The 16237-nt window shown below is 48.8% G+C and overlaps 1 protein-coding gene across 1 annotated transcript in view; it reads right to left on the bottom strand.

Annotated features, from left to right (window-relative positions):
- Positions 1-7573, bottom strand: part of CCR7 (chemokine (C-C motif) receptor 7) — an 8390-nt gene extending 817 nt beyond the window's left edge. The window contains 3 exon segments of the mRNA XM_010075556.1: positions 1-229; positions 1882-1931; positions 7564-7573. The exon segment at positions 1-229 is cut by the window's left edge and continues 12 nt beyond it. Of these exon segments, the coding sequence (XP_010073858.1) occupies positions 1-229; positions 1882-1931; positions 7564-7573 (289 nt within the window).
- Between the last annotated feature and the right edge of the window lie 8664 nt (positions 7574-16237).

Here is a 16237-nt window from a genome sequence, read left to right on the forward strand (position 1 = left end):
TCAGCAGATAGATGTCCGTCATGGTCTTGAGCCTCTTGAAGTAGATGTAGGTGAGCATCACCAGCCCGTTCCCCAGCAGCCCCGTGAAGCAGATGAGGGTGTACATGGCTGGGAGGAAGGCAGCGCGGAAATTACGCACTTCCCCCTTCTCGCACAGGGTCTCGAACAAGCTGTAGTCGATGGTGGTGTTGGAGTCATAGTCATCGGTGACGTTGTTCCCAGCACAGAACTAGAACAGGGAAGAAAAGAAGAGTGTGTTGGGACAGGTACCGTGCCCCTGCATGGCCGTGCCGGGATGGAGCCTGCTGCAGGCAGGAGCACCCAGCACAGAGAAGTCCCAGGGAGTTCCCAAGCATTGGCTCATGCCAGCATCATGAACAGAGTTGGCAAGGTCTCGTGGCTGAAAACGTTTCCCACAAGTATGTGAGGTCTGGGTGTTTTTTGGGCCTCAGAGTGGGAATTCCACAAGAAATGTTTAGTGCTCAGCCAAATTAACACCTGCAAACTCTCAAGCATGTGGCTGCTTTCCAGAATGTTTCTAGGACCCACATACAGCTGTATGTACATAGTCAGCTGTCGGGGGGGAAAATAGTCCATCCTTCTGCATTCTTCTTCTCTCTGCAGGGGTGACATTTCCTCCTGACTGACTCTACTCATTTGGTGTTTTCTAACGTCAGTATTTCCTATTCCCTCCCTTCTCCCACCTGAGCTATTCCTGTTGCTCACATCCTCCTCTTGCTTGGGGCAGTGCTAGAAGGGGGCTGCAGTGGTTATTTGTATCTGGCACGGTGAGTACCAGTGCTGCGAGCAGTCGGCTCCAGGGGAAGACAAAGCCAGAGCCTCCTGGGGCCCTTTTCTCTGCTAAATTGATAGAGGTGTCAATGAGAGCAGGAGGAAACGCAGTGAGTGAAGCAGGAAACTGTTGCCGTGCTGGCGCGGACACGTTGCCGGTGTCTCATTCAGGCCCCTGCCCCTGATTTAAGTTCTGATTATTCTTGTTTCATCTTCCTACACTGCCATAACCTACAGGGCAGAGTGAGCCTGTGGTATCTGTGCCCTGCTTTTGTGTGACTTATTAGTCTCCAGTACCTTCTCTCCATCGCACGGAGATGAAAGGTTTCCCCTGGATACCTTGGCGTGTTATCACCGAGCATCTTAGCGCGCACTCCATTTCGGCAGGCTTGGCTTTCACCACATCCTGCCTGCGATCTGGAGGCATGCCACCAGAAGTGAAAGGGAAAAGAAGCAGGCTGCAAACCCCTCCCTGCTCTGCTGAGGCTCTCAGAGAGGCCGAGCTGGGGCCGTGGCGAGGCAGAGGCTGTTGCAGCGGTTGTGGGAGCAGGAGCACCAGGGCCAGGAGCTGGTCACGACACAGCTCGGTGCTTTGGGTTCTCACTTCCCGCTTCAGATTTACTCTGAGCAGGAACAGGCGGAGGAAGATGCTCAACTCCTCCTCCTTGGGCAGGCCAGCTCCTCAACACTGGCCTCAGTTAAATTCCAGCACTTGGACTAGGAATTTCCAAAGAGCAACGAGCTGGCGCTTCCCAGGCGCTCAGCATAGGATGCTCTTGTCTTTCCTGAAAGTGCTCATTTTGGTGCCAGACGGGGACTTGGTTCTAACAGCCCAGGCCATCTTAAAATCACAGGGCATGTCATTGTTTCTGTTCCCTCTTTGTTTTGTTCCTTTTGTTCGCTTTTCCTCCGGCTCTGCTCTGCTGTCCCATGGCCCGCCTCCAGCTACCTCCTCCCCGAGCAGCCCTGTCCCCGCGCAGCTCTGCAGGGCTGGGGGTGGCTGCTTTTCGTCTGTCAAAGTTTTTGAGATCTCACTTTACCCACAACACATACAGCTGGATTTCAACAATGTTGTTTTTAACATCTTACCTGAAAAATCAGAGGAAGGCTGAAAACAAAGGTGACCTTTAGCTGCTTCCCTGTAGAAGGAAATGACACTGTGTTAGGGTTAGCAGTTAAGGGATGGTTTCCACATGGTGCTTGCTGTGGAAAAGCAGTGGTAGCATCTTTGACCTTGGCATTCTCAACCCTGCAAAGCTCCCCACAGCTGCGTAAACTAAAACCCAATGAAGATGCTAACAGGATAACCCGGGGGCACATAGCAAGTTCCTGTCAGGGCACAGATTTAAGTCTCAGGAGTCTGCCCTCCAGTTTCATCTGTAAAGGCTGATAGCCAAAGACAGTTAACTCATGCACAGTGTGACAATTTTTATTTTATACATTTTTTTTTTTCCTACAGACAGCAGCCTGTCTCCTGTGCCTTGTTTTGGGCTGTGAGGGTGTAGCATACTCAACCCATGCGAAAACATACAGCTGTGAGTGCAATAAATTTGGCCCAGCTGTTCCCTGACAGTGCGGTGGCTGGACTGCGGAACAGGAAAGCTCTGCTCCCTGCAGAATATACATGACTGAAGCTGAAATTTATTGCTTGTCTCTAAATGTCAAGAGTTGGCTTCTGCTGCCTTTGGATGTGAAGATACAGGATGCTGACAGCTGGGAGGAAAAATTAAATTCAGAGCCAGATGTGATAATGGTGAGAGCAATCTCAGCCAAACAGCTCTTCCTGCTGTGGTTAGCAGAGGCACAGAGGCCAGTGAAAGCTTTCTCTGCTCTATTTAAAGCACATACCAGCATCTACCTCAGGCAGTTGTGACTGAAAGCTGCTCGACCTGGAAGGTGATCTGGCAACTGTGCGAAAGCCCTCGCCTCTGCCCTGGCGCGAGCAGATGTGTCCTTCCTCAAGGGAGAGTTGGCATCGGCTGTTTTGAGCACCGTGTGCTCGTCCTGGGATGCCTCTTAAGGCACCAGTGTGTTCCCCACGCCGCAGCCCCTCACTTCCCTGCTGATTGTCTGGTCCAGGGTCCCTGAGCAAGGCTGGGTCAGAGGCAGGAGATGCCTTTGGCTTCAGCTGCCGGTTTCTTTTTGGGAGCATGGCTTCCTCCTTGTGGATAAGCCTGATTGTTCATAATGTGGCTGATTCCTTTGCTCCTCATGTGCTGTTCTGTTTCCTTGCAGAGCTCCTTTGCACCCTTCCCTGCTCTGCCAGGCTCCCGTTCAGGTTTTGTGCTGGACCGGGGTGAGGAACTTCACTGCGTCAGGTAGGTGCAGCCGTTGTGCCAGTGGTGTCGTTAAAGCAGAAACAGTTACTTTGGTATCTGTGATTGGAGATGCTTGTTTATGTGTGAGTGGTGATGTGTGGGTGAGAGATCCTCAGCCACGTGTGAAGAAACTCGTACTTCTCATCCCCAGAGCCTGTCTGTGAACTTCCCACTGGGTCTTGTAGAAGTTTGTGCCTCACCTTTCCTGGTTATTTTAATCTTTTATACTCGTGTAGCTGGGTATTTAGTTCTGTTCATACACCCCTCACCTCCTCTGAATCCTCCTGGGGGAATCTGAAAGGTGTGACAGTGCGTCGTTAGTGCAGTTTGTGGTCAGGAATGGAGCGTGCCAAGGCTGGGCTTGAGGAGTAAGGAGGAGAGGCTTAGCTAAATGCTTCTGTCTGTATTTTCTGTGTGTCCGACGGCTCTCACTGTGACCAGTCCAAGACTGCAGGAAGAGGTTTGGTGAGCATCTGGTGTAGCCATCTCTCCCTTCAAGCTGCTGATCTGACTTTTGCATATTCTACACAGGAAATACACTGAAAGCCCAAACCACTCAAACCTGCTGGGTGAATTTAAGCAAGCCTGGACTGTAATTGCCCTCCCTGCCTGGGACACAGGCATGGGGTCCTTGACCTCTGCAAAAAACCCAGCCACTAGAGTCTTTAGTCTTCTGTTCCACCTTCTGAACAGCCTGCTTTCCAGGGAACTCCTGGAGTTGGTGCTTATGCCTTGGTGGATAATAATTACCTCTGCTGGCCCATCCCCACCATGCTGAGCAGGGGTTGAGGCTCAAAGGCTGTTAACTTCTAGAAGCTGTGTAAAAAGGGGGCAGAGGAGGGGAGCTGCTCTCAGTCCACAGAGGAAAGGCACCAACCTAGATCCTCCTCCATTAGCGCATTGCTCTCAGCATCGCTTGGTTGGTGGTCCTCAGTCGCTTCATGCCGAGGCCAGGCTGATGTCCCAGCCCAGGCGAGCGCAGTACCGTCTTTGCCTTTTTTGCATCTCCCCCTCAAGCCCCAGGGCCAGCCCAGCCTTAACTGAATCTGAAAAGTCATGAGTGCGCAGCCCTGGTGAGCTGCTGTTCTTGTCTTTTTTCCTAACACCCTGTGAAGTGTCTAACGAAACAGGACTGATAAAGTGACTCAACTAACGATCCTGAAACAGTTCAGCTCAGTATCATTCCTTTGAAGATTTCACCCTTTTTTTTTTTTCTCTCGGTTGCTGTTTCAGGTCTCTTAAATGTCAAATGATTTTCAATATTAAAAAAAAAAAGCTTGCACTGTTTCTTCCCCTCTTTCCCAGCTTACGCATTTGCGGAGGCATAACCAGAGAGGCAGCGCAGCCTCGTGGTTCTCCTGCACCAGTTTGCTGAACAAGTCCTTGCGTCACTGGTTTCAGGCCGACTGGATGAAACTCGCTTTTCCCTGCAGTGCTTACAGGGTCCAGGGCAGGGGGGGAAGGAGCAGAAGCTAATGAGTTGCAGAGAGGAAATGAGATGTGCTCTGGAGTTTAATAGGCAGTTCTAGGTAGCTTGCTTTACTATTTCTTTCTTTCTTTTTTTTTTTTTCCCCCCTCTCTTGTGGCAGTTCTCTGCTGTGGGTATTTTCCTAAAGTTTTGTTCCTCAAAATACAAAAAAAACCCTCTCAAAAGTCCCCGCAAACAGTTGAACTAGAAACCTCATTTATAAAAAGACAACAAAACCCCATTACAGCAGATGAGTCAGACGTGTTATGAAGCCCCACGCCAGCCCCCGTGTCCCGCAGCTGGTGATGTACTGGTTTGCTGCGCTTCTCAAGAGCACGCTCCTGCCCTGCATGACCTGGGGAAAGGTGGAAAGGAGAATTGCTCCACACAAATGAAAGAGGGAAGGGGCCTGTGCTCTGCTGCTGCTGGCAGGGCAGGGGGGAGAGGGGGCAGCAACCCATCAGTTTGGGAAGTTTTCCTCCTTGAAGTGAGCATGAGGGGTGGGATTCGTCCCACTGACCTCTAGCCCTCGACACCTGGTTAGTTGTTTAGGCTCACACAATAGCAAAGGGAAAGAAACAGGTGTTTTTAAGGCACGATTCAACTGCCATGGGTTCATTCCATGCTATGGCAGGAGGGTTGGCGAGTTTGGACAGATGACTCCCATCCAATTTATCTGAATCTGCCTCAGCATCAGCAACCAGCGTTAAGGAAGACAGAAGCAGCTCTAGTAGCAGTGAGTCCTCCCAGGTATGTCCAGAAAAGCTTCTGACAGTACAATCCTCGATAGGATAAAGTTACCCTGAGGAGGAGAGAGGAGCGGTTACACAGCCACGCAGGATGGTAAAACGGGCTGGACAAAGAAAACGCTGTGGAACAACGCACGAGGTCAGCTCCTACCCGAGCTGGTCGGGCTCTAACCGGGGCCAGCGTGGAGGAGCAGCCGCTCGCCTCTGCTGGTACTGAGGAACGCGCAAAATGAGAAGCAAGGTCAGGAATGCTTTAGGGAGTATTGGCACAGGCGGGCAAACCTGCTCTAGTTAAACCCTCACGGCGAAAGAATATTTTTCTGTTGGCCAGACCTGCAAAGCAAAAGTTTCGGTCTCGAGCACCTTAGCACCTGTGTAGGCAGTGAGTAACGTACTGTTTATATCTTTAAACGCGTACTGGTTTCTGGTGTGTCTTCACCATCAGTATAGTAGGCTTTTGGGGAAAGAACCAGATATTTCTGAGAGAAATTAATCATACTTAAATGATATAATGACTATTGGCAGTTAACTGCTCAGTGCCTGTTTTCCCTCCCCCTTTCTCCTCTACTCACAACGGGCAGAGGACAGATACCATCATTTCAGGAGTGAAGAGACCCAATGAAACTAAGTCATACTTCTATTTCATGAGTTCATAGATCTGTTATAGAAAAAAGTTAGTAATTATCTGCCTCCACCCCTTTTAGGAAATTGTGAATCAAAAGACAAGATAAGCAGAGATAAGCAAGTTAAAAAATTCATTCTTAAGTGAGCCAACCACATTTCCTACATAACTTTTAAAAAAAGAAAAGCAATAATGCTGTTCATCTTCCAGGGCTGTGAAATATTTAATTCAGAACATTCCTCTGAAATACAATAGTAGGACAAAAAAAACAAAGCTGGAAAATGATGACACTCTTGTCAGGTTCTCACTAGTTCTTTCTTTTTCCTCTCACAATTCACCTTTACCAGTTTGCTGAAGTCAGAGTGACAGCCGTTCCCCCAAGTGCTGTACCCCTGGAAACAAAAGCCTCCAAAGCACCCCTGGGATGTTGTGGAGCTCAGAAGTTTAGATGAGAGAAGTGCTGTGTGGTGAACGGGTCCAGCTGGGCTCCGAGGTGTTGGGTTGGGATTCCCTGAGCCACCGACTGCCAAAAGCTGCGAAGACACGTCCCCAGGCACATTCCCTCTGCCCTGTCCCTGCCCCCTGGCTCCTGCCGGACCCAGTACCTCTAGCTCGTGCTGCCAGAGGCTCCTGCATCCCCCAGATGCTTTTCCCCAGGGTCAGGGCAGAGCTGGGAGACCCTCTGCCCAACCCAGGAACCCCTGCCTGGAAAATGGACACTAGTACGGGGGCAAAAAAGGAATAAATTTATACAGTGCTAGAGGAGAGAAGAGCCTGAGTCTTATCTGCCCCATCTCTGACCCACAGTGCTGTTCCCCTCCCACGGCCACCCACCTACCCCAGCTCCTGGTTGCTGGTGCCCGCAAAGCACTGAGGGGGAGAGAACAACAACAACAACTGGCAAAAGAGAGCTTGAAACTTTCAGCAAGAAACAGGAACAATCTCTGTCTGGTGCCTCCTGGGCTAATGGAATGTCATGTGCCAAAGAGAAGGGGCTTCTCTCGCTTACTTGCGCTTCCCTGCGTGTTTGTGACGGGGCCATCCACAGGAATACAGACCCGTACAATTGCTCAGGTGACTCAGGGCTGGCCCAGGTCTGAGCAGGTGCAAAACCATAATTTTTGCAACAAAGTGCAGCAAAATCTGCAGTAAAGATATTCATTAATAGAAACAGTGTGCAAAAGACTGGACAGACTTGGCCAACAATGAACTCAGATATGCTCGCTCCTAACTCCTTGATTTATTCATTGGATTAAAATGGTGCCAAGGAGATAGCGTTCCTTTTTAATTATTATTTTTATTAAGAACATAGAATAAAAGATACAAATTACATGAGAAGAGCTCATTTGCGTTGGGACAAAATAGCCCCTTGAAATTGCCTCCAAGCCCATTTTTTGTGTGTCTTTGTTTCTGAAATAATTGATTTGAGTTTGAGCTTTTAAAAGATAACTTTGCCTTTTTTTTTTTTTTTTAATAGCAAATATGAGGAGGATGAAAACCTTTTATATTGTTTAAATGCTCTGTTAAATGTGCTTCATCCCTGTGTCATAGGGCATGAATTTAGGTATTAATAAAGCTGAAGACAAAGCCAGGGGCTGCAACACAGGTACTCACCACCATCCATGGTCTTGTCTCAAACAGAGATGAAGTCACAAGGTGAGCGAGAGCATCGTACGTTCCAGCGCAGCCTCAACACGCCGCAGCTCCTGCCAGAGACCCTCTTTGGGAAACTCTGTCTTTTATACTTCCTGCACCTCTGCGAGAAGCTCATGACGTGCCCTGCTGTTGCTGACATTTCATAGACCCTCCTCCTCCTCCTCGTGCTTGGAGCCATGCTGCTGCCACGCTGCCATCGGGCACTTGGGGCATTCAGGTGCTTCCTCAGTGCGTGCCGCCGCGGGCTGCACACACGCACGTCTTACCAAGATGCGGTAAAGTGAGTGGGTTCTGCTTTTGCACTGACACATGAGAAATGGTCTGTGGTGAGGGGACCAGAAGGAAGAGGCTCCTCTCTTGTTACCGCTCCTCTCTACAGCGGATCCTGCTTCTCCTACAGAGCATCCACCAGAACCCAGCACTGGAGGGAACAGGGAGGATCCCCATCTCCTCACCAGACCCTTTTGGGGAAGGTGTTCAGCTACCACGTGAAAAATCCATGTGCAGGACTGCTGGTGGCCAGCATCCCTTTGCCCTTCTCCCACACGCTCACAGCATCCTCTCGATATCAGCAGCTCAAGCGAGTCAGTGACTTCCCCCCTCTTTCTGCTTTTGGGTGTTTTTATGTTACCATCTGCTGAGTATCAGCGTGCGCTATCTTCCTCAAGAGGTTTTGCACTTTTGCGGTCCCGTGCCTTCCCCACCATCACGTTACTGCAGAAGTTTCAGACCTCAGGATGTTGCCCTGAGAGATCCTAGAACTGCTGCTCACTTGCTGCCTTGCCTTTAACACCGGCTACTTCAACGTGAAGCCAAATGTTTCGCTCCCTAGCTCTCCCAAGCCGAAATTAAATAGATTGGAAGTTGAGGATCCTGGGGGTGCTCTCAGATCCCATGCAAACACCCACCCACAGTTTCAGACCCTCCTTAATGCGCAGGATGCTGGGACTTGAAGACTCTCAACATTTTTACGTGGCTTCACAGAAGGTGACCTGCGCTTTCCTTAGCTCTCTCTAAGCACGCGTCACTGGCTTTTCAGCACACTCGCTTTTCACTTATCTCGGTAGGCAGGTGCAGTTCACATCTCTGCAACTCTATTTATTGCTCTATTTTCCTTTTGTTCATCAATTATCCAAGCAGGTACACCGCCTTTGAGAGTTTTATCTTTTAACCACTTCCGCCAAGAAGGACTAGAGATGAAAGCCTTCTCTCAGGTACAGGCAGAATACTGAGAACTGGTGGGTGTGAAGCCTTTAAACACAGTCACGGTGCTGCTGCGGGAGCGGTGGGTGTGCAGGGACGGGCACCATCGCCCAGATGTGCTCTGCGCTCACACTGCTGCCAGAGAGAGGGGAAGGGGCTGGAGGGCAGCGTCTCAGCAAATCCGTCCCCGATCCACGATGGCTTCAGCCAAAGACAACAAGAGAAAGGAGGCAGGCAGATGGTTTGCGCTTTGTTTTCTGCACCTACTCCCAAGCTTGAACTTCAAAGTTTTGGTACATGCCAAGTTCTGTGTTGTCAGAGCCAATCCAAGCAAATAGTTTTCCTTAAAAGAGAATGGGAATATTTTAAAATAAACAATTTACTATGTCTTTATGACACTGAATCTTCTTGTACAGTCATGTTTCATAGCTAGGGAGTTCTCAAAACATTTATTAAAGCTTTGCTTAATTTGATTGTGTATATTTGCAGCCTATTTCATGCCTTAGTGACTCTGTCTCTTTGACATATTCCCTTTAGCATGTGTCCCGTGGTATGTCTTTCACAAAAACGTGATCCTGCCTGAACAAACATACTGCACTTCCGAAGAGTGCCAGGCCTGACCTGTGCCCAGAAAAGGCCCACTGGGCTGTTTGCTCTCTAGAACATGTGCTACCCTACAGTTAAATTTAACTATTAAAAAAAAAAAAAATCAAGTTACCGTGTATTTTCAGTCTTCCATTAGAACCTTGGTTACTCTGCTCACCTCCGCTGCAAGAAGAGTGGAAATGGGTGATTGCTGTTGGTTGCCCAGGTTGCAGAGCTAGATGGCAGTTGTTCATCAATGTGACTTCTCAAAAGAAAACGCAGTTCCTAATAAATTCCACAGGAAGTTAGCTCAGAAAGAAAGATTTCCGTTCAGGTTGGTTCCACTTGAATTGAAACATTGAAATTGCTGAACTGAATTGAAACACGTGATCTTGAATTGATCTGACATTAAATTGCAACACATTTGGCAAAGAAATATCTCATGGGAATTCAGTTCCTGTATTTCACATTTATGTCCTTCCTGTGGGTAAAATTGTGCTTTTGCAGTCTCTTCTTCAACTAAGGCACACGGACATCCCACGACGGGAGGATCCCGGTGCCTCCCAGGAGATGGTGCCTGGCCAGCTTGCACAGGCTGTGATCTTAGAAAGCAGAATGCAGAAGGCTCCACCGCGCTTCAGCAAGGTGTAATTCATTCTGAGAAAAGCACCACACGAGATGTTTTTACATCCTGAATTCAAAGCCTTCCTGTATTTTCCACTAATTTTGCTTTAAGTGAATTGAGATGAAAAACACACTCTGAAATCTCACTTTCTCAGCAGGTGGAGAGCCCACGCAGCTGTGGCCAGCTCTGCCCATGGCTGCACAAGAACCCCCTGCACGGCCTCGGGGATCGGCTCATGCGGCGCTGAGCGAGCGACACGGGCAGTTCCAGGTAGGCAAACCGACAGTCCTGCTGTCCAGCTTCAGGCGGAGCACGGAGGAAGGTTTTGCGTGCAAGTGAAAGCATCACAGTTCAGATCCAGATACTGCGTATCCCTTGTGATCTGCTGACCTCTCCTCTTCCCTGCACCCTCCCGCAGGACAGGACAGCACAGAAGGATACCTCAGCTGTGTCCCCCTGCTCTCAGCTCCGCTGTTCTGCTCTTTCGCTGACCCAAACCACCAGGAAGGGTCTGTCCCCTTCGCTGTGGGAGGCCAGAGTCACCCAGGCAGAACTGGTGAGTTAAGGGTGAACCTCACTCACTGCCCACTTCCCAGTAGCGTCCCTTCTCTTACGTCAAGGAGGGACCCTCGCGTCTCCTCTGCCATTCTGCTTTGCCCAGAAGTGCCAAACCAAGATCCTCGGGATCTCCCAGCTCCAGTTTTGCCTCCTGCCCACAGACCCCTCTCAGCTCTGAGCTGGCCTTTGGGGGGCACGCGGGGAAAGTTTGTGCTGGAGTCAGTAGGTTCACTCTGGGAGGGCTTTGACACAGTCGTTCCTCAAGCAAACAAAATAGCAGAAGTGAGACTGTGAGTAAATTCCTGACATTAAGAGCAGTACTGAGCTGGGATTCCTCACCCAGAGGAGTTCTTAGAGCGGTTGTAGGGGATGCCCTGAAAAAAAAAATCTCATGATTGTGATCTCACCATGAGGTTATTGAAAGATCCTTATCCTCCCAGGAGGGGAAGCAATCTGCGCGGCAGGCAGGCTCCAGTCCGGGACATGCACCCGCCCATGTTGCTGTTGGTCAGCCACAGAAGGGAAGGGCACACACTCGGTGTCACTGGGAATTCACCATCCTCACGCCTGCGTCATGTCACAGGGGATGGCATTTCTCTCCAGTTCTTTTTTGGAGGAAAAAAAAAAAACAACAAAACACAGCAAGCACCTCTCCTGTGAGCCTGTGGTACCGTATTCAGGTGTAGGGTGGAACACACCCCTCGGCGGTCTTTGAAAGATGACTAGGTTCAGAAACAGGGAATAATCCCATCAGTGGCTGCTCCAAGAAGAGCTCATCTGGTCTTCTCTATCAGAGATCTGAAAACATCATCCCTGGGCTTCAAAAATAGTAATTAAAAAAATCATACTGTGATGTTTCACTTGATTTCTGTTGTTACTGTCACTCTTTCTGGTTTGTGTCCCCCCCTGAATTGGTGCCAGGATTAAAATGGCTTTTTCTTGCTATTTTAATAGAATCAAGTAAAAAAAAAAACAAATTGAAACTAGCTGTTTACAGAAATTACAGACTTTTGTAAGTCACAAGTGAAGCTGTACGTGATAATTTACAACAAAATAAGACACTAGCCCAATAACTGCAAAACCACTTCAAAAAACCCCTTGAAGACCGTGGAAGAAAAAAGCGTCAAAGTGAAAGAAGGGAACTGAGAACAAAAACAGCGAGACGCAGACCTCAGCCAGAGCAGCATCCATGCTTTTGAGCCCATAGGCCAGGAGCGGATCTGCGCGTGGTGGTCAGGACAAATCCCCCTGGGGAGCTGTTTGCAAGAAGCACCATGAGTAATGCTCTGTGTACATAGGGGAGACGTCAAACCCGGGAATCGCAGCGCTTGGTTAAGCACCCACAGCCGTGCCGGGTGTTGCAGGCTCCTTCCAGGCACAAACAGCTCTGGCTGCCATCAGTCCAGGGTGACAGCGGGACCTGCCGGGCGCCTGCCCGGAGACCGGGTGTGATTACGGCTCATTCGTCTGTCCAGTGTCTCCTCTCTGCAGCACTGCCTGAGCCAAAACGCGGGCGCATCCTTGGAACTATGCTGCAAAATCCTGCTCTTCCTCAGCAGAGGAGACGGTTTGTGGTACAAAATACTGATAATAAATGAAACACTTCCACTCAAAAATCCCAGAAACTGGTACTGCCAAACTTCACGCTCTGCTTATTTTTCTTTTCCCTTAAGTGTACAGGGCTATACTGATAAATTAACAGGCACTGACTAAGGGGGATTAGATAAACTGCGTCAAGCCCACACAAAGACACTCCTCCTCAGAATTAACGTGATCTTAATTCACTGTAGCTTAATTCACATGGAAAGTTAAATTAGTACAACTATAAATTATCCTTACTGACTAATTGAATCAACTGTGGCAGGATTACTGAGCAGGGTCGTGTCAGGTTATCCAAGAGCAAAGTGGAACTTCTGTGGGTTTCCCTGGGAAAACAAGTCACCCCTGCAGCGAGGGACTGACCCTCTCCCTGTCCAAGCAGCAGAAAATCTCTGTAGACATGGAGAGAATCTGGCCCTGCTCCCCTGACCCCGGGGTCCTTCCCTGCCTGCGCCCCAGGGCAGTGGGTGCTTCAAACGGCAGCTCTGTGTCCTACACACAGGCAGCTGCCCTGGCCTCCCCTCTGTGCCAGGTTTGGTTTTACTTTGACATTTTATCCCTCCAAAGCTCCGTTATTCTGTTTTATTTCTTTCTATCATAGGGATAATCCTTTATGTAAGCACAGCTTCTACCGTTGGAGTCCCCTTTTTGCTGGAAGCATACCAGCTTTGCAGGACTATTTTTTACAGGTGATTTTTTTTTTTTAAACCCTTGTTTGGTTTCTCCAGAAGCTTTTTTTTTTTTTTTTTTTTTTTTTTTTTAAAGTTTAGCCACTGCACAAACATGAGATTGTCTTTCACAGGAAGCTAGCCTCAGTCACGTATGTAGGTTAGTGCTTTGAAAGGGTATTTAGGTGCATAAAGCTCTTAAGAGGCTGAGGGCTGTGGATTTCACCAGGAGCAAAGCACCCTGCCTGTTGAATTGCTTTTGAACAAATCTCACAGGGTGCCCAGTTCGTATTTTAACATCTAAATACCTTTCAGTGTTCACCCTTTGGGGCTTGCTCCACATTATGTACCTGCCATTATATTTCAGTTTTGTAGGTCAGAAGGTTTTTTGGGGTGATAAAATCTGATAATTACATTAATGCAAAAACGAAAAATCCAAAAACCTTTAGGAGCATTTTTTTAAACCTAGACTTCTTAAAAACTTTCTCTAAGCATATTTTTGTGGTGAGATAAAAGCATATTTTTGAGAACAACCCAATACAGAAGAGAACCTTTGCCTATGTGATTCTACCTGCAGAACAAACCAAAGAGCAGAGCCGTGGAGATGGCAGAGGTCGCAGAGTATGAGTCAGACTCTCAAAAAAAGCCCTTTTGTTTTAAAGAGAAAAACAAACCAAAGAAAACAACTCCCTTGCCACAATACAGTGTTTTGGATTTGCTTCTTCACTTCCTTGTCAGTCCCCGTGGGTGTGCAGACTCACCAGCCCTCCAGCACCCCAGGGGGGATGGCTCAGCCCCCGGGGGGACCCCAGCCCGTCCCCAGCAGCACAGACACTCTCAGCAGCCCCCAGCCACCCCAGGTCACCAGCCTGTGCCCATATCCGTCCCAGTGGACACTCAGCATGGCTGGAGGAGAACTGAGCCCCAGGAGCTCCCACCCACTCGCCAAACAAAACCCAGACAGGGGAAGCAGCGGGTGGACTCCAGCAAGCCCAGCAGCAAAGACACCATCAGCTGCGGGGCTTTATCTCCTCCATCTCCTCGTGGGAGGGTGCTGTGTCTGTGGAAGTATCCCAGTGCCAAAGAGATCCATCTTCAGAACACGTAAAGAAGTGATCGGGGCTCAGAGGGGCTGGTGCACAGCATTGCAGCCGGGTTTCTGCAAGGCTGGTCCCACTCCGGCATCTGGTCCCTGATGCTCGTGACCCCTGCAGGCCCCTCCGTGGGGGTGCTCTGTTCAGACGCTGCCCACTGGGCATTTGTTCAGGAGGTTTCCGTGTGCTTGGAGAAGTTATTTTACCCTTGGAGATGACACCCACTCGGGTACACACCCTTCGCTGCAACACACCCTGGCTTTGCCAATAATTGCGGTTATTTACATATACCTTGAGAATATGGAGCAGATGAAAAGCACCAATGGCCTCAGCACCCAAGGCTGCTGCACAGATAAAAGCTGTTGCACAACAGGCGTTTGCAGCACCTGCGGTGGGGAGTCTCCTCCTGCACCCATCGATTCCACCTGAGCCCGGCGTGCTCAGGGCCCGTCCTGGCAGCAGCTGGTATAATTTAGGAAATCAAAGCTTTATGTTGACAGCAACAATCATTCAAGAAAATGATTTTTTAGAAGAGCAAAAGGCAGTAAATAAATCTTCAGACATGCAGCTTGAGATGTAAAGCAATCTGTGTATGATCAAAATGTGGTGTTGGAGGGAGCTCAGCTGACAGACAACCCTGCCCTTGCCTTCTGCGTGATCTGGGCACTGGCAGATCCCCGGGTGGAGTTCAGGGAACAGAACAAACAGGTCTGTGGGATCCCGTTTGTTCTCTTAATTACCCTTCTGAAAACGCAACATGGTCAATAGATCTTCAACTTTAAACAGAAGGGAGACAGCCTTGTCTTTTTCTGGTCTTCTGGAGTTAGAATAATGGGATTTTAACAAAGAATTCCTCAGAAATTAAAGGAAAATGAATGCCTTCAGTCCCAACTGGGGTTACAGGATGAATGTGAAGAGGCCAGACCATGTTATAGATCGGTGAGCAGAGCTTTTAGGCACAAGCATCTGTGCTGTACTGGAGGGAAACAGCAGACTGCACGTTAGGCATCCGCGCCGCCGGCTGTTCTGTGATCCGATGAAACACTTGGTTTAAAGTAACATTTTTATTCTCTGGGCGCAAGATGGAGACCAGCTGATGAAAGCCCTAAATCAAATACAGGCATTACCTTAAAAAACAAGAACCAGACCGCTGTCAGTTTTAAAAAACCAAACATGTTGGATTTTATTATTTTTAGACCATTTAAAAAAAAAGACCCAAAGGATTTAAAAACCATTACATTTGATATACCCACTATTCTGTAAAAACGTACTAGTTTATTGAAGCATATGCATCATGTGCTCTCTTATAGTTGTAAAGTCATAGAACGGCTTGTATCTGTTGTTGCAATTAATTTTTTTTTTTTTTTCAGTAGGCCTTCTGCTTATGTAGGGCAAAATGTGGCATTTTTGGTACATTTGTAGAGTTCCCAGAGGTTTTGAAGGCTCATGGCAAGCAGAACTACTGTTTTTTACCATTTGTGCCAAATTAGTGACTGTGGGCTCAGAGAACATGGACGCGTTTAAACGCTCTCCTGCTTTTACTTTGCCGTATCTCTGGCTGAGGCCATACCAGGATAGTGTAGTAGCAAATAAAGGGCTGAAATGCTAAAGCAAAGCAAAGACTGTTGTTGGAAAGCACCCTGCATCCCAAGAAAACCCTAAGATATGTCATTTACTTCAAGACTACGCTCAGTCCTTTGGAAATGGATCTCCTGAAATGCTGCACGCAGAACGTCAGCAAGTTTCCATCGCTGCAGAGCAGCTACTCTACAATAAAGATTACAACAAAAGCCCCCAAACCCTAAGACCAAGTTTTTCAGCCTTATTTAGGAGCACTACCCCGAGCACTGAAAGCTTTCTCTAAAACCAACGAACTGGGCAGCTGCACCAGACACCCTCGCTGGCAAGAACTGAACGGTGGTGACGTGCGCTCAGCTGCTGTGGGCTTTTTTTGGTTTGTTAGGTCAAGGAACTGCTCTAGGGAACACCCAGGACAGTCTTTGCTTCATACTAACGTCAACTTGAAGGTGCCTCAGGAATGTTCTAAGCTCTCCAGAAAGCGAATGCTACCAACTGTGCTGCTCAGCTCTGCTGCCTCCGCAGCCTCCACGACCGCAGCACGTGTCCCAGCTGCACTGACCAGCTGTGCCAGGCGCTCAGTCCCTCGGCAGAGGCGATGCACATCTGCATCTCGCTGCAGCCACACAGGAACCAGAAGGGCCTCTGAGAAAGACGTCTGCACTGTGCCGATGGAATGGGAAGAAAGGGAGGCGGCCTGATGTCCACTATAAAACCCAAAC

The sequence above is a fragment of the Pterocles gutturalis genome, unplaced genomic scaffold (genome assembly GCF_000699245.1).
Source record: "Pterocles gutturalis isolate BGI_N339 unplaced genomic scaffold, ASM69924v1 scaffold33262, whole genome shotgun sequence".
In the NCBI taxonomy this organism is placed as follows: domain Eukaryota; kingdom Metazoa; phylum Chordata; class Aves; order Pterocliformes; family Pteroclidae; genus Pterocles; species Pterocles gutturalis.